This window comes from Oreochromis aureus, linkage group 7, assembly GCF_013358895.1.
Source record: "Oreochromis aureus strain Israel breed Guangdong linkage group 7, ZZ_aureus, whole genome shotgun sequence".
In the NCBI taxonomy this organism is placed as follows: Eukaryota; Metazoa; Chordata; class Actinopteri; order Cichliformes; family Cichlidae; genus Oreochromis; species Oreochromis aureus.
The window spans coordinates 40,102,828-40,126,586 of NC_052948.1; the positions used below are offsets into that span (position 1 = coordinate 40,102,828).

Genomic DNA, 23,759 nt, shown 5'->3' on the forward strand with positions numbered 1-23,759 from the left:
ACATGTCAGATGTAGATGGGAGTTAGCTGGCAAGCTTGCTAAGAAAAATGAATCTGCACTTCACTGTGAATTGATTCCTGACTTTCACTTTAAAAAAACGGGGTGAAATGGAATGTAATGAACAGCTGACTCCTCAGTAGCACAGCTGAACATGGAACATAATGATATGGGAGCCACCTGTTAATCATAATGGTCACACCCTTAATAATCCATGATGTTACAATTTAAATTTGAATCTAGAAGTTAAATAACAATTCACATCCTGTTAGGATTGTGCAGTCTAATATCGTTAGCGATAATAGCTGTATACGTTTTTATGTGATATAAAAATGTTAAGATGTGATATTATAGTGCTTGGAACAACAAGATAAGCCCAGGCACGAGAGCATGAGGTGTATCTCAGCCGCCAATGTTTTAGTACCTAAAAAGGGAGCTACTTTCCAAAAAAGCACAGTACTTTTCAAAATATGTAAGAAAACTGTTCTTGGATAAGGTGGAAACGACAAACTCGTTTCACCACTCGAAGCAAAAACACAGCAAAATCAAGTGCAACCGTGATACGTAGGAGGAGATGCTAGCAGCTGGAGACGTGCGACCCAAATGTAAACGAATGGCTCCACCAAAAGTCGCTGGAGCGCTCGAATCTGTATGACAGGAAGAGCAAACAGCAGATGGAAATGACTCATGCTGTTACATGGTGGAAAAGCAGCACTTTAAGCAGCTTGTTTCAAAGCTTGACTCAAGATACAACATCTCAGGTAGGAAATATTTTTCAGTTTCATTATGTGACGGTATTGTGGAGCTCCTGAAGAGTTGCAAGGTTAAATTATTTTAGTTATTATTAAACCAAAATGTTACGTAGTTAGATCATAGTTTTGCTTAAAATTTCCATTGAAAAAGAACATTTACTTACATTTATAAATGCTTCTGCCTGCAAGTATCAATTAAACACTGTTCAGTGTTTGGTTTTCTGGGCATTTTAACATGGGTGCCTTTGTGCTTTTGTAACCTAGTGTCCATTTGAAGAACTGCAGGTTTGGCACTTGTTTACTGGCTTAATTTTTTAGCCACTGAGGTTGCTGCCTCCTCACAAAGTTTCAAATGTTAAAGGATGATTATATTAACAGAGGAATGGATGCTAAAAAAGCATGGACGCGCCACTAAATGAAGAGAAATGATCTTATTGGGAAAACCTTCTCACTGCGAACATAAGAGATTAATTACAGACTGAACTCTAGGTTGATTGCATCGCCCATTAGCTTTAGAGTTTATGTATGTGCAGTCACTTTGTTCACCACTGATTGAGAATAATTCACTGTTCTCTCACCATCTCCAAGCCCTCGTGTCTTCATTCATTCACAAGTTCTAATGTTGAGTTTTAAGATGATTGATGGAAACTGTCGGTTTTTGGAAACAAACTTTTCGAAGTGAAATGGATGCTGAAAATCAACCCTCACCAGCCTCTCACCAAGGAAATGACACATGCCTGTAGATCCGCGCATACACATTCAAAGCTCACAGATGCTGGGAAAAACACAGCTGAGAGAGAGTGTGGCATAGTGAAGGGATTTGGGGCAGGAGGTTGCCAATTGTTTGCTCTCTTCATCTTTGACCTCTTCTGACCTCAGAGAATGCAGAGGCTTTTGGATCTTAGGCTGCTGCAGCTTTAAAGACTCAGTTCTACCAAAAGAAACAAATAGCCATTCTGGCATGGGGGAGTTGTGCGCACATGCTTTAATTTCCATTGTTTCATACAAAAAGTAGGGCCTTCTGGTTTGAAATGGCATACAATAAGTGCAGTCTGGAAGACGGCGCCTACCCAGACGTTGAGGTCAAGCTGATAATGGTGAGAGTGTTCTTTTGGTGAATGAGTAAACATGACCACAAAATCAGAATAAGGACATTTCATTTTTTATTAAAAAGAATGTGCTTTGTGGGATTTTTGATCTTTAAGTCTATATACACCCAATCCTAAGAGCACATTAGACAAATCCAACTGAATGCGGGAGTCGCTCCTACTCAGACGTTTTGGTTTTCCAGATGTTTTCTGCAATATTGTCAAATATGTAAAAGAATGTTTGGGTAACAATTCTCGCATATTAAGCAGCCCTATTCTGAAGGTTAATTTTCCAATGATTCATTCACTGAGGCTTAATGTTAAGCGCAAACAAATTTTCTCTGGGAGAATTTTTTTCTCTTTTTCGGTGAAGGTCTTGCTGCTCCCCGTGCCTTTGTAGCGTTTTGCTCTAATTTCTAATAAATCCCACCGGGTAGCGTGTGTTTGAGTTACAGAAGGCCCTGGACCTCTGCGGAGATTTTAATGCATCATTTTCCTTTATGAAAAGACCCGAGGCCATTAAAGCGTCTCTGGGTGATTTGCAGAGAGCAGCTGAGAATGCCGGCGAACGAGCGCCTTATCGCTTTCTTCCGCAAACGCGCTCACACAGGAGCAGATAGTCAGTCATGTATGTGTACATGCCTAAGCAGGCATGCCTAGATTGACACATTATTGCTGCAACTGTCTTGTTTTTGGGTAGGTTTTTTTGTGTGTGTGTGTGTGTGTGTGTGTGTGTGTGTGTGTGTGTGTGTGTGTGTGTGTTGTGTCGACAAATGAACAAGCTGCAGATACACAACAAGAGATTTCAGATTCCGCTAAGGTGCTGATAATATTTTTCTTTTAGTTACTAATGAAGCAGACTGGGGTGTTAATGTGAATCAGATACAGATACTGATTAGAGATAGGACAGATTTTATGGCTTAGGCATTTTTTAGCTTTTTGAAGATAATTATATTTCAAATTAGACAGATCAGAGTAACACTCCTGCCAGTAAAATTGAATTAATGCAGTGTGAACACACAGATCACGTGCTGGAACATCTGCAACTTAGGCATAAGCATAATGACTCGGTTTTAGCAAAGGTGATTAGTTTAAGCAGAGAGACAGATGAAGAGGCTGTGTTGATATAGCTGTAGATAGCACTTATTATGCTTCCTGAATGCAATAAGGAAGTAATAGAAGTGTCCAGATATAAGAGAATAATGGACATGGCACAGGCAAATAACATCCCCCAGCAAGACAATTATTTTTTATATCAGGACAACTTAGAAGTGTGTTATTATGCTTGGTTAAGTGGCTTTCAGCATGTGCGGTATCAGTAACGTGCATGCTGGATTCATTCATTTACATCTACAGCATATGAAAATTAAGGCTGGCTTGCATCTTTTGTTCACACGTGAAGTCTTGGCAGAAATTCCAGCAGTTACGCTGGCAATTGCAAGCCCATGGGTGACATCATTCTCTATAAAAGGGGTATCAGGGGTGAGGGATGGAAGGTGTGGGTGGTATGGAAATGTAATGGGGAGAGAGAGAGAGAGGAAGAGACAATGTGCAGCACGTTGTAACAGGATACCACAGGCTAATGTCTCATGAGCATTTCTTGGAGGATCTGTTCTAGAGTTTCTCACGGGAGTGTTTAAACATAAGACCTTCATACACACACACACACACACACACAAGCACTCTTCCACACTTGAAGAGAGTCCCTTTCAGTTTCCTGTATTTTTTTTTTGTTTGTTTCCCTGAAAGCTGTGACAGAGGCGAGGCTGCTCTCAAAGGGAGTGCATGTGCAAGCATCAATGAAAAGTGGTGTTAGAGTGCGTGTCCATGTGTGTGCATTTTTATTGCAAAGTGAGAGTCCCAGCCAGCAGTAAAAGCTCCATCTGCATCACCATGACAACAGCCCGGTAACAACAGGGAGACAACACCCATCTCAACCCTCCCAACCCCCATCCGCTGCGTGTTTGTGTGTCTGTGAGTGTGTGCATGCTTGATTACATGCATATTTGATCGTGTGCATTGTAGTGAAATTTCATTGTGCGTGCGTGCGCGTGTGAGAGAAAGCTTCCATTAGGGAGCATCCCAGCAGGTAATGTCTGACTCAGAATGATGGACACAGCCCTAATAGCTCTGCCTCAGTGCCTCAGTGGGGAGTGGTCACACCCACAAACACACGCACACGTTTTTTTTCAGCCTTTGGATGAATGGAACCGATACCTCAGCAGTGCTCTCCTACTGTCTGCCTCAGTCAGCCAATTGCACAGCTTACTGCCTAACCTACAGGGAGCAATGACATCATTGCCGGCCAATGGCATCACAGCTTTAGGGCGTGCTTCTTTCTGCTGGTCTGCTTGGCCATGGGTGACAAGGAGGAGTGTGTATATGTTTTAGAAGGGAGTTAAAAATGACTAGCATGCATCTGCAGCCTCTTTGTGTGGTCAAACATTTTTCTTTCTTTCTCTTGGTCTAATTTTTCTGTCTTTTCATCAAATTACATTTTTTTCTTACCCTTTCACTTATCTTCCTTCTTCCCTGTCTTTTCTTTTTTCTTTACCCTCTCGCACATCTTTTGATGTCTCTCTTCCACAGTTTGATCGTCAACTACATCATCATCAACTCTTTTTGTGCGTGCTTGTGTGTCAAGTTACAAGGCCAGTCAATAGGTCTCTGTGTGTACTGTGACTCGGCAGAATTTATGTGCATGCATACTGATGCTGTAGGGAAAAGGATGCCACAATGACAAAGCTTCCAATAAGCAGGACTCTGTTGCATTGTAATGTACGGTAAAGTGAGCATTTGCATGACACTGTTTGTATCTTTATATTCAGGAAACGTAATTTGAATTGAATCCAAAACTGGAATGGTGATAAAATGACATTAAAATCCATCTAAAGTGGGTGTGTAATATTCTAATATTGAATTTTGGAATCATATTACCTATTATCTCCAGTTTTGAGCCTTTGTGCTGGGCTACTATACTGTATGTGTCAGGCAATACAAAGCTAACCAGGCAAGAGACAAGTAGTGGTGTGTTGAGCTTTTCCTTGGAATCGCTGCAGGATTCAAGAAGCATGCCATAATTGTAGTTCTCCAGGCCTATCAGTGTGATTTAGTGAAGTATCCATAAAGGAAAACAATGACTTCAGCTCATGCCATTGGAGCTTTTGTACACTTGAGTCACTGCACGCCTTTTTTCTATTCTAGTTGCACATTGTGTTCTGACTCAGAGATAACAAAGCACAGGTGCTGATGCAAACCTACCCTTTTCCCTGCTCAAAAAAGATCAGGAATAAATAAGAGAATTAATAAAGAATTGGACTTATAAGCTGATGTGTGGTATAATCATTGCAATACCAGTCTATATTTGAGCAAAATATACCACAACACACAATAAAAGATTAGCCTGATGATGGGAAATGCAGTCACACTGGATTTATACTATCACTCTGAGCACTTTTTTTCCCTCACCTACAGCAAACACGGGGAAAAGTCCTCCTTTTGAAGTCTATCCTGATTTAATCCTATTGCAGTTTTGTTTAAAGCTCAAACTTGAGCTTAATCCTTTAATACTTGTATACTGTAGGTGATTTTCAATCAGAAACACTGTGACCAACATAAAGAGATATAAGTCAACTGACTGACAACTCTGGGAGTAATAATGAAAAATACATCAAAAGCTGTAGATGTGTTTGTCAGATGTGCGTCCACGTCTCTTGGCTGTGTTTCAAGTTGCAAAGCTGATTAATCCTTGTGCTGTCAGTTTGTGACTAATTAATTAGTTGCTGTGTCACCATATGTGTGTGAATGGCTGGTAACAAGGTTGCAGCTTAGGCTTCAGCTTAATCTGAGACATTGTTGACATGAAACACAAATAGAGTGACAATTAAATGAACACAAAGGAGTCAAAACTTTCCGATGGCCCACAAATAAAGCAAATATGTTCTATTAACCCCTAACGGTAGATGTAATAGTTGTTTAATATGTCTTCATTGTCTATTATTTCCAATAATGTGGATGTATTTTTTTCAATTTTGGTGTTACACGTATCAACCATCTAATCCTAAAAAGGGTGGGTTTTTCAGATGTTTGGGACAGTGACCCTTAACCAGCACCCATTATTGCCTCACTGTCGTGTGTCCATCAATTGCTGCTTCCTTCCTTTTTTGTCCCTTATAACCAGACCTGGAGAAATGAATTGTGGGTTTGTGGGTTTTTTCCCTCCACACCTGTCATTGTAAAGATAGATTGGCCCAGAATGGATGGTAATGGTAGTGGCTTGTGATTAAATGGCAAATAAGGAATAGGTGTGTGTGTGTGTGTGTGTGTCTGCATTTGTGTGCAGGTTGCAGTATATGTTTAAATTCATACATGCATGTCTTCAGCTAGATGAATATGTGTTTCCATTGTTGTGTGTGTGTGTGTGTGTGTTAACAGAGGTGGGCTAGTATTGATGAGGCTTGAGACCTTCTATCCATCAATGTAAAGACCTTTAACCCCAAAACCCAGCAAATTAGCCATTAATGGGTGAGGCCAGAGAAGGAGGTGTGGAGGACGGCGAGTGGCAAAGCCCTTAGGGGAAACTGCATGTGTGTGCGTGTCCATGTGTAAGTGGTGGAGACTGAAGCGGTGCACAGTTGAGTCTTATTGCGACTGATTTACCATACTATAATTAGCCGATTTCTCATAATGAGGTCATTTTTAGAAACGACCACAGTTTGCAGACAATCACCAGTCTCCCAGCCCTCTGCCCCACCAGCCGCAGCCTCTTCTCTGTGCTGCCAAAATTAAAGATTAGATTTGTATTTCCAGCAGAGTGAATAAACTGCCCAGAGCATCTTTCAGCTGTCCCAGCTGGTCCTGGCTGTCACAGACACTAACAGCTCTGGGTTTCAATTAAAGACAAGGTGATAATATTTTTAACCGGAGTGAAATGGAGGTTAAACTTCAGAAAGATCATATTTATCCTACGGGTTAAAGAATATTGGTATTTTAAATAAATAAATATGATTTCAGAAAAATACAAATAAGGGGAATAATGAGTAAATATTCCCTGGAACATGCGGGTAGATAACGGGCAGGTAGAGAGGTTGAACCAGCAGGCAGCGATGCGGCGCATCAGCAGTGCTGATGTGTCAGAGGACATGAAAGGGAAATTTTCCAGCTTAAAGAGATCATCGAATTGGCAGGGTATGTTTGGTATCATTTGAGGATAACGGGGCTTTAAACTACAGATTTCCCTTTCCTCTTTATTTTCTTGCCTTCTAATACATCGCTTTTCTCTCTCCCTTTGCCTTTCAACTGATGCAACAAGGTGATGCCTCGGCTGTTGTTTGATATCAACGCAGACATTTCCTTGCAAGCAACTACACACTGACATACCGGCTGAGTGGATCTGTGAGGGGAAGTGCACAGAGGCGGGAATGATATGATGGCAGAATAGGGCAGGTGTACGGACGGAGTGAGAGGAAAAACTAGAAAGAATGACTGTGAAGATCAACTTTGGAATAAAGGAATGGGAGGAGAGACACAAAAGGTGGAATGGAATAAGTGGGAAGGATACCAAAGTTCATGTTAAGACAGATCAAGCATGATGCAGGTTAGAAAAGCAAGAAATAAGCCAGCTGACCTCTTCAGGCTTACTTTCTTATCTCCATCCTTCCCAGCTCTCCCTACTTAACAGGTATGTGTCAGAGAAGGAGGCGTATGGGGAAAAACAAACAAACAGACGAGTTCAGGAAAAGACCAGTGTTTGAAGACGGAGCATAACATATCGAGATAAAAGCGAGAGGCGCAGAAAAAAGGCTGCAGTGTTTGCGTAGATGGAGAAGCGAAACCTGATGAGAGGGGAAAATTGGCTAAAGCAGCGAAGTAAAGGAAAGCCATGTGATGAGTCAGACAAATGTGTACATTTGAGCTGTCTATAAATTGCACCGCAGTGAGGGAAAGGTGAATTATGAGCAGCAGAGAAAGGCAGGTGGAATTGCAGTGATTGACCAGCAAATCCTCAATTCTCTGAGATTACTCTGAGCTTTGGCCAAGCAGGAGAGATGGATAGGGTTGGTTTAGCAGTGCCAGCTGGGGTTAACGAGCATCTTGAGTTATATTATGTGCAGGCTATATTTTGAGAATGACTTTAAAGTCTTTTTTGCACAGATGTGATTGAGTGTGGTCTTTCTTGACGTTGACTGTAACTACACTGGCTTGTAAACTCCCATTTCCAGCTTCAATTTTTAGGATTGTGGCAATTTTTTTCTTGTTTTATTGAACTGCAAGTGAACGCATCACCAAGTTTTCATCTAACGGGGTTAGGGTGCTTAGTTACCAAGCTGCATCCATGAACAAAAAAGCCTGTTGATTAGGGTAAATAACAAAAACTAACCAGATTTTTATACTTCAAAAGTGGACTTTTTGCATGCATGTTGTGATATGTGGTGTGATGGGGTTAGGGTTAGGGTAACTCTAACCCTCCCTGTTTTATTTTCTTCTTGAAAAGCTTGTTTTTTATTGAGATAATGAATTTACAGCACTCTGGGCATCTCTTTGATTTACTTATGTAATTAAAAGGCTCATCCCAAATTACTCCAACCTATCCAAAATTGGAATGGGGTATGTTAATTTCAGTAAATTGGGCATTTTTACAGGGAAGTCATTGAGGATTGACTCCTTTCAGCCTCGGAGGTTGGTGCTTGTATCAGAAGTGTGACCAGACCAGTTCCTGTGCGTGATGGTCTTGTAAAAAGAACTCAGTTGGAAATATGACTAATAAATGCTGTACTTGTCCTCTCAGCCATGCTGGCAGAAACACAGGTCACCGCATACTGCAATGTGTGTAAATTTAAAGCATGAGTCATGGTAATAGAGCAACACGTAGTGTGACTGAGTGGGCTGCTGAAATGGCTTCATGACTTTGTTTTCATCTATTGTTGTGTTTTCACTATCAGCACTGTGCTGGCAGTAAAGGGTTTTGAGGCTTTGTATCTTCATCCGTGTTTTGTCCATCTTCAATAAGACCTGAATTGGAAATCATCTTCAGTCAGGGGTAATGAACTCAACTAACCACTTGCCCATAGGGAAAACTGATGACTCAAGTGTTAAGAGACTAATACTTTGGGAACAGGTCACATGTGTGCATACGCACACACAATTGTACATACAATGGGATACCATTATAACTGCTCTCAACCAGCCATGTTTTCCTCTTCGGTGCACGTCACTGCACATGACAGAGCAAAGCACACATGGGGCGCATTAACCTTCTCTCTGTCACACACACTAACACACACCCAGACATTTTTCCTCAGGGAAACACCAGCTGGGGCATGCAGGGTATGGCGCTACCATGACAACGGCATCTATAGGTGTGGCATTGCTGAGTCGACTGTAAGAGAGTAGCGTGTGAATGCATGCAGTAATATTGTTTGGCTGGGCTTAGTAAAGCCCTTTTAATGTGTTTTCTTCTATGTAGTGATTCTGTTTTAACCAGTGCATCAGGATATCACTATTACTTGTCTGTCTCACTCACATTTGTATTGAATAGTTGATCCGATTGTATTAAAAATTTTAAAAATGAAAGAAATGTTTTTTTTATGTTTGTGTTTCTAGAAATTTATTATTTATTTCGCAGTATTGTTTGCCCCGTTTGTGTGGTTTGCTGTGAAATGAAATATGTCGTACTTGCATAAATGCAAAAAAGGGTCTTTTTAGCATGTTGTTAGGTGGTTGCTAGGCAGCATGATGGCGTGAAAATGTATCATGCATAGTTTTGTGCGTATAAATTTGATGTTATGAAATAAAAATAACACGATGCTTTAACAAGGTGTTATAGATGCATATATGTTGAAAAAGGGTCATTTTAGCTTGTTTTTAGGTGGTTACTAAGATGTGTGATGACCTCATTATGTATAATATAGATACGAACCTTCAGAGGCCTAAGATGTACCTGTGTGCCAAGTTTGGTTGTTCAGCTCCTGTTCTTGTAAGAGATGTTAGTGGACAAAGAAACAAACACACAGACAGACTGAGATTTTTAGAAAATATTAAAAGACAAGGGAGTTTGCTAAAATGCGATTTTCAAGGGAGCTTTTATAATGGATTAGTGCAATAGACTGTTCCCAATTACATGACTTTGAAACCTTTTATGTCAATAATATAGTAGAAACTCAGTTATTAGGGGTTTTAAAGCATTGACTTTTAAACAGCGTGTTTTTAAGGCCCCTGAAAACTTTTCTGTAACGTTAAATAATAAATATTTAGAATTATCAATATCTCGTCACAAGGCATCCAATAAGCAATCACTGAATTCATATTTAAATCTTACCATAGACGATTGTTTCTGAGACGTTCATCGGAGATATCACTATTTTCCAATTGTTACATACACTTAAGTTGGCTCAGGAGGAAGAAGAATAATTATAAAGTTGGTCTTTCAATCCTGTGTGTGCATGTTCAAGTGTCTTTGGGCATTTTGTGCAACTATCTCAAACACAGTGTATCAGTGTGCATATGGAAAGGACAATGAGTGCTCAATATAGCTAGAAAAGTGCTACATGAACACAGTCCATTTACATACACTCATAGTAAGAAGCTGATGGATTGAAGAGCTTAGAAAATGAGACTCAACCATTGCCTACACATTGAGCAACTCTGCAGCTGGACTTTGCAAGTTTGTAAATTGTGTTAATTTTGTGGGTGTATCCAATTATAGCAATTCTTGGTGTGTGTGTGTGTGTGTGTGTGTGTGTGTGTGTGTGTGTGTGTGTGTGTGTGTGTGTATACAGTGCTGTGTCGTTAGCAGAAGCAGCTATTAAGGTAATCTAAATTGAATTGCGTTGAACTAAGCAGTCTTATTTCATCCTGAGAAACATCTAATTAAATCTGTGTTTTCAGTCTGTATTGTACTCTGGGTGACTGTTTCTTTAATGACTAAACATGTCAGCGGTATCTGTAGCAAAATGGAATGGCGTCATCGCCAACTCGACCTGGGTGTGCACTTGTGTCTGTGGGTATTTGTGTATATCTGCATGTGTCCTTTTTGCGGTATGATCTTGTTTGTGTGCATGTTACTTCTCTGTTTCGGATTGGGTTTATTTTTGTATTTTCATTGGTGGGAAAATGGGGATATGTGTGGGTGGGGGGTGTCTTTACAAATTCTTTTGGGAAATGAGAGTTTACTTCCCTCAGAGTTGTATGTGTGTGTCTGTGGGTGTGTGTGTGAGGAAGAGAGAGCGAGAGAGAGCATAGCCTATAGGCCTGTTTAGCAGAGAAACCGTGGGTTAGGAGGCGAGTGAGCCAAGTGTGCTTGTGCTTAACAGTCAAACATCATTAAAATCTTCTCTGCTCGTGTGTGTGTGTGTGTGTGTGTGTGTGTGTGTGTGTGTGTGTGTGTGTGTGTCAGCATTTCATTTGTATGTGTATAACAGGGTTCCTCTGCTAAAGTTTGTGGGGATAAAATATTTTTTAGATAATTTTCTTTCTTTCTCTTTGGAATTTGTGTGATGTTTGATTACTTTTTGTGCACATTTGTCAGTGCCAGAGACAGTGCTGTCATGTGCAACAAATTCAACAGATTTAAAAAAAACAAAACAGACTAAAACAAGATAAATTTACCCAAATTCACTTCACCAGAGTGCTAGTATTGTGGTTGTAAGTATAATTGTAATAAACAAAACCACCCTCTCACATGGTGTCACATGGAGGACATTCAGCCCTTTAGGCAGCTGATTGTCATATATATCTTTGGCTGCGGCACACACATACACACACACACATTTTACAATCTGTAATGGTCTGTAAGTGCTGATAGATGCTGTTGACCAGGTGTAGAGACAGCGAGAGAGAGAGGAAGAGAGAGAAACAGGAAACAGAAAGTAAGTGCATCACAGAAGAAGGGAGATTAAAATATGAATGGCAGAGTCATACAGGGACACTGAGACTGTTTAGTCTATAGAGAAGGCAGATACAGTAGTATATTAAAGGAAAAATGTTCTCTTTTAAACTGGTCTGTCTTCATTCTTTCTGATTTTAGTGTCATGTTACTCACCAGTTCTAACTGATTTTATAAGGATGCAGTGGGAGGTCAGGTGATGAAGCATCACCAGGGTTCAGACTTGGTGTCAAATTTGCCCGGATAACCTTAAGCGGAGAATGGAGCGTTTAAGGTAAAATGATTCTGTGGAGCCACTTCTCAGTTCAACCTGCTTTAACCTAATGTGCTGAGATGTAGCAGAAGCTGCAGCTCACATGGCACAACCAGACAAAGGGCAATTATAACAGTCATTTCTGGTGCATTGTTTTTTGGTTTTTTTTGTTTTTTTTTGTTACTGCCCAGGGAGTACATTTACTGAAATGTCTGGAAACACAGTCTCTTACTTACCAACTGCAGTAATTAGGGATACCAGAAATTTAGCAGTCAGTACCAGTAGAATTACATTTGTTCTGGAAGAATTGTTGCCTTGGTGACTACACTGCCCAGGGTACCAAAGAAAAACAAGTACCATTGTGTTTTCACAGTTATGGGATTGAATGGCACACTAAATACAGGAATTAACCTTTAGTAGATTATTATTATCCTTATTATTATTAAATGATGACATATCAACCTTGCTTTCGGTTCCAAATTCCTGCTGCGTCCATTAATGCTGCTGTCTTTTTAACATGTTGTAACGCTTTGTATCTTTTAAAAGATTTATTAGAAAACAAGCCCCTAAATGAACAGTAGTCATTGTAGGCCGCTCTGGCTCTTTAGCACTGTTTATGTGCATTGCATTTTTAAGCTCAGTTTTTAAATCATCACAATGTACCTACAGCCCATGGGCTCATGGTTTGCCAGACACCAAATATTAAAATGCTTCAGAAGAGCATCACTCTGAGGGTAACTAAAGTTTAAAAGGTTTAAATGGGTACATGAAGCTGAGGATGAGGAATTTTCCCTAGCAAGTAATGCAAACCACACAGTATTATATTAATGTTGTGGATAAATCATGTCAGATGTTCTCATGACCCAAGTATGGTCCGTTTTCAGCGTATTTTTCAGGTCATATGATTGCATATGTTTTTTTCACTTTTTTTCACTGTTTCTTGCAAATTTAAATTCTCTTAGTGCTGATTTTATTTGCTATTTTCTTTGTGGCAATAAACAACTGCAGTGAGCTGCTTCTTAAGTGAATCTCCAGCTCCCTGGTCTTGCATTCATTTGTGGCGATGGTAGTTCTTGTACTGCTATGAAGGATGGGTCATCCCCATGTTAGCCCCACATGAACCGGCTCTCCACCTACTGAAGATTCTAGTTGGACCCAGTGGCTTTCAAACTTCTAATGCACCGTGAGGTGACTGGTGTTGTGATTTGCCACTATATAAATGAACTTGAATTGAATTGAATCTCCAGAGTAGAAAAAGGACTACTGATGGCAGCTGCAGTCCAATATGGCGTAGTTGTCAAGCAAGAAACAGGAAACTCATGGGAGGAATTGCAAATTAATATTGAGGACTGCTACAGCAGCAGCCTGGCCAGTGAGCCAGCCAGTTGGGAAATTTAGCAGTGACTGAACTTTCAGAGTTCTCTTAGATGGATTAAAAATAAATAAAAAAACTGAGGAGCAACTGCACCAACTACCTCTTCCCCATAGGTTTGTTTTGTCACTACTACTTCATGCCTGGAAAAAAAGGGACTTGAAATTGAGTTATAGATAGACTGGGATAAAAAAAAAAAAAGGAGGCAATAACCCGAGACGTCCCGAGAAAGTAAAAAAAATGAGAGCTATTGCAGCATAAGGCAAGCGTAGTTTTGTGAAAGTGGAGCCGTGCAGTGCAGAGTGGCACTGTGCTTCCTACAGTCTCAGTGGGAGTGTATTTGTATGTCATATCCTGTCCACCAGCTGTCACTCAATACAGGGGGTCTCTGCGCTGACACCATACTGACTGACAGCTCCGATCAGTGCTCTATGTGTGTGTGTGTGTGTGTGTGTGTGTGTGTGTGTGTATAGATTTCTGTTGTACAGTATATCAGCATCCAGCCACCTCCAGAGGAGAGCGCTTTGTGTGTGTTTGAGTGCACACATATAAGAGACATTCATTCCTAATGACAATAGAAGGTCACTGTTATCACTCCCATACTCTCTCTCCCTTCCTCTGTCTGCGTACTAGGCATCACTCTCTATGTCTGAGAGACTAGTTGATTCTCTGATATTGCGCAATCACATGAAATATCAAAACTGCTATTTTTATCTCAGTTGGGTTTTTATTCTTTTTTTGGGGGGGTGGTATGTGTGTATGTGGGGTAGGAACGGGGGTGGGGGTCACAAACTGCCAAGTTTGATTCTCAGGCCAAGCTGGGATGGGCCAAACTGATTTAGGACAATTCCAGTTTTAATATCGCTCCATTATTCCCTCCATTATTTCATTTTGTTGTTTTATTGCTGAGGGTTTTTTTAACCTTAGATCATGTGAAGCAATTCTTCTGCTCCTTCTACTCAAAAAGCATCAGTCATTGCATGCATTATTGCATGACTGCAATGATTATTATGCATGGTTATTAGAGTTTTTCACTACTCATAAAAATTAGAAATACTCCAGAAAAGGAGAGAAGCATTGTAACAATTTGGAGTTTTAAATTTTACTATAAACCGTTTTCTGTAGCATTTGGAGGCACGCAGAAACAACACCTAATAAATACCCTATGTGCTGATTATTGAGCTTCAGCAGGGGATGATGGAAGTATCAACAGACTACTATGATGTGGAGATTTATCCTCTTTCATCTGTTTTTTGTCCAGTGAAACATCACGTTGAGTAGAAATCAGGGGGGGAAGATCCTCCTTGGCTTCTGTGCAGGTCCACCAAGGGCCCATTGTCCCATCACCCCCTCCAAACCTCCTGTGGTGGAGACCAGAGCCTCCATCACCGGTGGTTTCCCTTGTGCACCCATTATTTGTCTAAATTCTAACTGGACATCTTTCAGTACCCCGTCACCTTTACCTCAAGATTGACTGACATAATCATGTTGACAACTGCTGTAATCAAGAAGACACAAACTTTGCAACGTAGTGTATGCTGTACAGTGTAGGGAGGATTGCTCAGACCTCTACATTGGAGAGATCAGATAGCCACTTCATAAACAAATGGCACAACATAGAAGCCACCTCCACGGGACAAGACTCAGCAGTCCATCTGCATCTAAAGGATAAAGGTCACTCTTTCGAGGATGCCAATGTTCACATTTTGTTCAGAGAAGACAGATTGTTTGAAAGAGGAGTGAAAGAAGCCATTTATGTCCACTATGAACCAACCATCTTTGAACAGAGGGGGTGGTTTACTACATCAACTGTCTGCCATCTATAATCCAGTTTTGAGATCCTTTCCCACACGCCTTAACGCGCACTCACATCCCCGCCATTTGACCTCATGAAATCACATGATATGGTGGGGCTAGGTTTCACAATGAGTTCACCCGAAATCTTGGCTGATTGTGTCCTACACCCGTTTTCACACCTTGGCTCATGTGATTGGGTAGAGGATCAACAGGGGGTTCATGACCCTCTTGGGGGGACACTCCCCTAGGACTTAAATCTGGGACTCTTCACCATTTGACCCTTAGAACTGAAGAAGCTTCTCGGATGAGAGGTGAAACGCCTTCAAGCAATTAAAGAAGTCCAGACACTTTTCTTTCCAAGCTCCTTAGATTAACTTTCAACATTTCTCCTGAAGTAAAACATCATCCATGTCTAGCTAAAGGACCTCATATAGACAACTTCAGGTCAAGTTTCAGGCCACTGTTCAAGAAAAGGCTGTATTCTAGGATTTTAGTCTTTATTCAACACGATGGTTCACAGAGTTGACAGGACAGCAGGTATAGATTTGGGGCAAATAACATGATAGAAATGGTTTTTGGCAGACTTGAACCCAGGTCTCTCCTATAGTATGGGGGTTGCTTGCTCAGCCAGGCAAGCTACAGCACTTATTATTTAACATAATAAGAAAACGTATTATGTTAAACTGAAATGGGGAAACTACAAGCAAACCTCTTTTTTTTCTGACTCATTCATTAGAATGGCATGTGAGCTTGCTTATAAGTGAAAGGTGAATTATAAAAGCTGTTAGTCTGACAAAATCCCAGGCACACTGCCAAATAATGTTAATAAATTTCATTCCTGTTGAATGTTACAGAGGTCTGGGCTCTGGTTGAATCAAGGTCAGTTCAAAAAAGGTAATGTTTTTTTGATCATTGCATTTTTGTTTTTTTATTTTTTGACTTGAGCAGATATTTAATTACTCACCAGACGATAGAGTATTCCTCTAATTAACACACAATCCTCTCTGACTGCATTGTCAGAGAGTGATTAGAGCAGTTTAACGTGCGTTGTAGATAATGTGGTTAAAACATTTGAGCAAACAACTACACATCACACAGACCATGCTTCTTTTTCACTTTCTAACTGGCGAATGAGATTATCAGATCCACTTTTGAGCCGTCTTTATTGCATCATTGCAAAAGCAGTTGAATTAGCTTTGATTCAACGCTGCTCGTACCTTGCTCAGAAAAAATAAAGAAGGCTTATGTTACCTGCCCTTCTCCTCTAATGCTCATATCATTTTACATGCGACTTAAAGACTACTACACCCATGAGAACCAGCGTGAATATAACAGTGGAGATCAGGCTGGAGGGCACAGAGGGATTACAGCCGGCTGGAGTGGGGTGATATTGGCCACGTATGCACACATAAACCCCTACAATGTGTATATGGCAGAGTGGGTGGGGGTGTGTAATCGGAGATAGGAGGATTGACGGCTACTTATATGATGAACTGGGTCTCTATTGCCCCGAGTGAGAGGAGATGTGGCTGCATGGGAGCAGCGAGGAGGAGGAAAAGAGAGCGGATCAAGGAATAAAAAGGTTCTTCTGGAATTGGACCCCTGACCTCAGAGTTGGTGTGTGCAGATGAGGTGGGATCCCACCCCTCCTGCTAAAACCGCCAGTGCCACCACAGCTCAGAGTGTTACCATGACGGTGGGGTGAGAGGCCAGCCCACTTGCTGCAAAAGAAAGGAGGTGTATTCTGACATGAGCTCAGATCCAAGTGCTGCAGTCTGTTTAGAGTGCATTCATCCCTTTGTCGGTGGTTGTGCTTGTTGGAATGTGGTCCTTCTGGTTTTTTTGGGATTGTGTTTTTCCCGCCTTAAATCCACACCGCTAAATTCCAGAGACTTGTTTGTTTCCCTGCAGGTTTTTTTATAGTTGTCAGCAAACATTTTCCATTTCATTTCTCACTGATGCCTTCGCTTCTGGTGTTGTTTGTTTGTAGATGTATCACTTCAAATTGCTGGTACTTGGCATCGTGCTTCTTCAGCAAAAATTAGCAAAGAAGCGATTTCAAGCACAAACAGCAACACACTGGTTGGTGCCTGAGTTAACGCTCTACCCCACTGTGTTTTGCATTGTAAAAACCTGTGGCTTTATATTTTCGACCTGACATCGCCATACCAACACTTCCACTTGCAGAAATGATGCTGTTTCAGTTAGAAAGTGGTTTCTTTCATTTGCTCAGTAAAGTAATGTTTATGTTTTGGACACTGGACACTAACTGGAAAAGGATCTGGGAAAGCAAAATAATAAACGCAGGAAATATCCAGTTTTGTATTAACAAGCAGAATAGAACCAAACACACAAACAACAAAAATAGCGTGCATGCATAATATATGTATAAATATGTGCATATATTTAGCATTTCTCCCCATTATCATCTCTTTCATTTTCCTTTTGGGTGGTTCTTTTTTTTTCCTCCCACTGATGCTGAGTGATAGCGGTGTCAATTTTCACTCTGGGAGAGTGCGGTGATGTCATGAGATGAAACCGTCTAATTGGCCTGCTGTGAGGAGCGGTGGCTCAAGTGCATGTTGGTGTAAATTAGGTGATGGATTGCACTGTGTTGTTATCTGTACCTCATTTTCACACATAAAACCCTAACCCCTGTCGCCTGTTTCCTGATTCTTCCCCTAGTCATGTTCAAGCTATACACCATTTCCATGAAACACTCCTTATCCTAACCATGTTTTTATCTTTTTTTAAAGCCTGAGTTACTTTCTCATCAACTCGGCCTCATTCAAGAACAGAACCCCAACCATTAAAAGCACCACCCAAGAACTCACATTTACTCTATGCACACATACATACAGACACATGGATGAACGCACAATCACACACATTGGAATTGTGCGTGCATGTGCACTCACACACAAACAAACACACACACACACACACACACACACCAATCCTTCTCCCTCTCCTAACCCCCTGGGGAAGCAAAGTCCTGCATCAGCTGCTAAATTGCCCAAACTCTCTCATCCCCTAATGGGCTACCTGTCTCCCTGCAAGTCTGCCTCGCTGTCTACATTAATGAGTTTCTGTTGTCTGTCTGTCTGCCTCTGTGCCTTTTTGAATGTCTGATGTCTTGTCTTTATGTATGCTACTTGTTTTGTCTGTCTGTTTCTGACTATTCCTGCTGTGTGGTGGCTTGTGTTCTCCTCCTGTCTGTCTGCCTGTTGGCTCATAATGCAACTAGTCTGTTTTTTGTTTAGTTTTTGGGGTTTTTTGTTGCCCTATATGACTGTGTGGTTGAGGAATTCATGCTCAGTATGTACACATCCTTCAAAGGAAATCTGTTCATGTACTTTTTGTGAGGCTGCTAAACCAACAGCAAATTCAAGTAAGAGAGCACTGCTTATATTTGTATTTGTGTTATTTGTTTTTTCCCCTTTGGCACCATTTTTGACTGATGTACTGTATGTGGAAAAAATTTAGACTGTTTATGAAAAATATTAGCACATTATGAATTTGATGGCAGCGACAATTCTTAAAAAGTGACTTTAAAAAGCTAGAAAAGCTCTAACAACAAAAGAGGTGTCCAAACACGGCAAAGAGAATTTCTACTGCACTACATGTATGTCATGATTTAGATGAGTGTGTGTGTTATTGGTATATTAGAATACAATAAAACCAATGTTTTTGTGTGTCTGTGTCCCTCATCTAATTGCTGTTTATTGTCTGTCCGTTCTTTGGTCTCTGTCAATGTGTCCCTCTAATGTGAGTCTCTTCCATGAACTGTATCATAAACAGAGCCCTCTTGACATTTCAATTTTCCTCATAACCCCATATATATAAACACACAACACACACACACACGACATCCATTGCTGAGCATCAGTTCAGTGGCAGGCCTCTCTTGGGTTTCCACGGAGACAAGGAAAAGCAATAACTGCACACTTGACCCCTCTGCTCTTTTATTGGCCTCTTCTCCCCTTCACACACACATAAACAGAAAAACACATACACACCTCGGATCTAATCTGAGAGAGTGAGGCTCCATGGTGATATTCCTCCATCTTCCCTGGAGGATTGGAGAAGGAAGGCAAAAAAAATGGAGAGAGGAGTGGGAACTGGAGGAAGTTAATAATTTCATCTTGCAGTGACCTGGAGACGATAAGATTGAATCTTTGGCTCTTTGTATCTCACACACACAGTCAACCCACTCTTCACACAGAGATCATCAGTTGCTGTCTCTGCCTGCCTCCCTGTCGCACACAACAGTCAGACAACAGTCTTGCAGAAACTTTATGACTGTGGGGAATGAACAGAGGAACTGTGGGCAAGAGGGAAAAAGAGTAATTGAGAGAAAGTAGATGAAAAACACTGAACCCGAACAGAAGAGAGGCTGACTGAGGGAAAATATTAGGTGGAACGACAGGCTAGCCTTAGTGACAAGGCTGTTTACTGTTTATTTTGGTCTCTAGTCTCATTTCTCTTCATATTGGCAGAGGCAAGATGATTTCCTTTTTACTGTGTTTACTCCTGTGTGGTTTTCTCTTGTTTTGTGCAAATTTGTGCAAGGGTTTGTGTGTGCAGTGCACACACATGCGTGCATGTGCATCCTCTGTTTTAATCATCTCTGGTCGCTTGTCTGACCTCAATCTTTCCACAATCATCATTTCTTATGGTGTTTTCACATTACCCACGCATCCCAGTGTGGGATTTCCCTTTTTTTTTTCTTCCTCATCTAAGCAAATAGTAGAGTACTTTAGCACGTAGCATTTTCATGATTTAGTTTCAAATGAGGAGTAATTTTTTATGTTATGTGGATAAAAATTAACATAATCAAACACTTGTCATTTACTGTAAAGAAATACGTGACTTTGAAATGTGAATCACGTTCCATTTGTTTGTGTAACGCATTTGTATTAATGTCTGGTTTTTTTGTAATATTGCAAAAACACAAATTACTTCCTGAGTGGCTGCACTTTAGGCTGCACAGACTAAAGCAACGTCTCTATAATACATAAGAATAATAAGAGCTTGTTCATGATGATTTCTTCCTCTTAGTAATCAGGTCAGGGTCGATTGGATTGTTTCTGCTCTGTGTGTGTGTGTGTGTGTGTGTGTGTGTGTGTGTGTGTGTGTGTGTGTGTGTGTGTGTGTGTGTGTGTGTGTGTGTGTGTGTGTGTGTGTGTGCGTGCATGTTTGTGTGGGAGGCAGCACACAGTGATGCTTCCCTGCAGTGTTGCCTTCTGTAACACCAAGTGTGTGTTTTTGTGCACGTCTGCGTGTTTATGGAAAAGATGCTTTGTTTAATCGTACGCCCATATTACATTATCATACTATTTGGATTATACAGTTACTTGTATTCAAATTTAAATATATATATATGTTCATGAACTCAAATCTCCTTTGTAAATAAATCTTAATCTCTGTGGGGTTTTGCCAAATAAGACATGTATAGACTTTTCCTCTTATCTTTTTTTTCCATGTAAGTACACTGTACAAGCTACAAGTTCACCACTAACTGATGTCTCGTTTTCTTCTCTTGTTTTTGCTCATACAGTTCTCTAAGGAGAAGTACCTGCTGGAGTCTCCTCCTGAGAAACTCCGCAAAGAACTAGAGGAGGAGCTGAAACTGAGCCCTGCTGACATCAGGAGCCATGGCTGGTACCATGGACACATACCCAGAGAGGTATAAACTTCATGAAGCACAATGTAGAATCTTTATACTTGCAACACTGGAAGTCCAGAATATATGCATGATAATATACTGGTACATAAATGTAACTAAAAGAATGACTCATACATGCCTACTTTTCATTGTCAATCCATGCAATTGAAAATTGAACATTTTTATTCTTGAAGTTGAAATTACTGATTGCCAGTTTATGAAGGTGTGCATTTTCCTCTGTGAGAAACTCACAGGGGAAAATGCACAAATCAAAAGTCTTTATTGGAGGTTTTTGTTGGGTTTTATGTTGGAAGGTTATGCAAGTTTTCCTTTATTCTGGTTTATTACTTTTTTAACCTTCAGACGGATCACTGTTATGGGCTGTATTTTTTATTAGGAACGTTATATTAACAACCAATTTCCCCCTGGTCTTGCGCTGTGTATGACATCATAGTATGTCTCAAGCTGCAGATGAATAAAACTTGCAGTATTGGGCTTGCAGGCTGCATAAAATCCTACCAAGAGCCATCACTGCAGCATCACTGGCTGCACTTTGAAGACCCTTTGCTTTTGGGGTTTTGTACTAACTGAGCAATTTGCAAATTTCACTTGTGGATATTTGAACTTTTATTTGGCAATCCCATTGTGTGTTTTGTCCACCCAATCAAAAGTTTTAAAAAAAGAAAGAAATTTTAATCCACAACTTCTGATGCAGTACCTGCACACAGTCTCACTGTTTGTGATAATTAACACTCTCAACTGCAGAACCTGCTTTAAGTGTTGTGTTACAAATTAGTGTTCTAACTTTGGCTTACCTTCTGTTTTTCTGCTTTTATCAGGGGCAGAATCAGAGCAAAGATTCCAGCAAAGATGCCTCAAAGATTAGCTGCAGCTTTTAAACTGACTCGCTTCAATCACACCAAAGCTGTTTTGACTACCCTGTTTAAGAATGCAGTTATCAAGAAACCCTCTATGATATGATTGAAAAAGTTTTGATTCAGGCTTCATGCCACAGCCTCTTGGATGCGTAGTATGAATCTTTTTTTTTTTTTTTTTTTAAGTTAATGATCTAATGCTGCCTTGGTTTGTATTCCCCCCCACCTCCCTCACATTTTATAGTACCAATTCATTCAGAATTTCAGTGAAGCGATTGGAGTGTTTTTTTTGTTTTGTTTTTTGTGTGTGGGTTGAAGTGGGTTGTCATCCAGTAGTGTTAGTTGAGCGATTACTTGGCCAAAGTTCTGGCTTTGAAAGCCCAGTTTAAATGCTTTACACACAGAGTGACACTGATTAATGAATCCCATCATCTGTCACAGCTCAGTAGAAATTGCTTTAGCATTGAGGAGGAGGGAATCTCTGCCAAACAGACAGCTGCGCGTGTTGCTGATGTACGCAATTGAATTTCACAGCTGGTGACTAAGACATAGATGCAAAGAGACACACAGCCACAGACTCTGATGCACTGCATGCACATGTGGAGGGTACTTCATAGACGACCTCTGTCTCTCGATCAACCTCTGTCTCTCTTTCACGCAAACACACACATAGAGAAACAGATTCAAATCAACCATCTGTGAGTCTTTCCTCTTTGAATTTACATAAAATATTCATTTATTCATGGATTTACCCCAGTGTAAACTTAGGGAAACCCCAGCCCCCTGCTTACAAAACAATGCCTAGTGGATTGATCTCAGGCACCCTGCGGATGGTTACTGTACATTAGCTTTCATAGAGCCCGTTCCTCCTTTTTGATCATCTTCCTTTTGTTGTATTTTAGTTTGTTGATCAGTATGTCTTTCCCTTTAGACATATTTGTTAATGTCATTTTTAGTCTATACTGTTGGTATGTTTGAAAATGTTAGAGAAAGAACAGTGTGTGCCCTTCTGTTGAGCCTTTGACCTGTGTTTATACTGCCTCCTGCTGGCTTCTGACACTGCTAACCCTGGACTGTGTTGCCTTTCATATTCTGTGCCTCGATTTCATTTATTGAATGAATTTAAAGCTTTGCACATTCTGCCTTCTCTCCCTCCTTGAAGGCTGCTGTAAAGGGAAAACTGCTGAGTTTGAAATATATTTTTTTCCTTGCTGTGTGGCTGCTAGATCAATATTTGTGATTTCTTCTCACAGAAACCATCTGCAGTGTTTGGTAACAGAAAGATGTACAGCCCAGAGGTGTTTCACTAACTGCGAATGCTACATTGCTTTTCTGGATTGCTTGTTTTGTCAATAAAATTTAAGAATAACTTTCTTTTTTTTTTTTTTCCTTTTCTTTTTTTTTCTTTTTTTTTTTTACAAATAGTGCTGAACTCTGAAATGCATCTTAAGAAAATCAATTATTTTATCCTTCATTGCGAAATCAAACTTTCCTTAGCAGCACGGCAGACAAGTTTGGCAGCTAGACAGTTGTTTTATTTTCAGGAACACAAACTGTCCTAAGGCATTGTTATAAATAATCACAATCCTCTAAATTCAATTGTTCAACAACCAGAGTGTCAGAAACTAAACGTTCACACACAAGCTGTAGCTCAGCTCAGTGAGCTTTTTATCCCTGGATTTTTTTGTCTTGCTTTCAAGCTTAAAACCATCCTTTCTGTATTTTTTTTCTCTCCATTTATAGGTATCAGAGACTCTGGTTTTGCGCAATGGAGACTTCCTTGTACGCGATTCTCTGCTCAACGTGGGTGACTATGTTCTGACCTGTCGGTGGGATAATGAGGTGCTGCACTTCAAGATTAGTAAAGTCCTGGTGAAATCCAATGAGACCAAGGTACATGTTCTTTTTTTGGTGGCTTAATAATCAGCACTGCTTGAAACATCATCTAATCCCTGTTTATTTTGTTGGATTGTACTTTAAATGTCTTTTTGTTTAGTCCTCGAAGATCAAACAACCACAAAAAGCTACCACTGGTCTTTCAAGTTCCATGAAGTCCCTTCATGATGGTAGCAGG

The 23,759-nt window shown here is 40.5% G+C and overlaps 1 protein-coding gene across 2 annotated transcripts in view; it reads left to right on the forward strand.

The window, feature by feature from the left end:
- sh2d3ca (SH2 domain containing 3Ca) overlaps positions 1-23,759 on the forward strand; it is a 54,006-nt gene that overhangs the window by 21,042 nt on the left and 9,205 nt on the right. For both annotated transcript variants that reach the window (XM_039615655.1, XM_031729559.2), the window contains exons 5-6: positions 20,703-20,831; positions 23,429-23,578. In XM_039615655.1, coding sequence (XP_039471589.1) covers positions 20,703-20,831; positions 23,429-23,578 — 279 coding nt within the window. The remainder of the gene's footprint in view (positions 1-20,702; positions 20,832-23,428; positions 23,579-23,759) is intronic.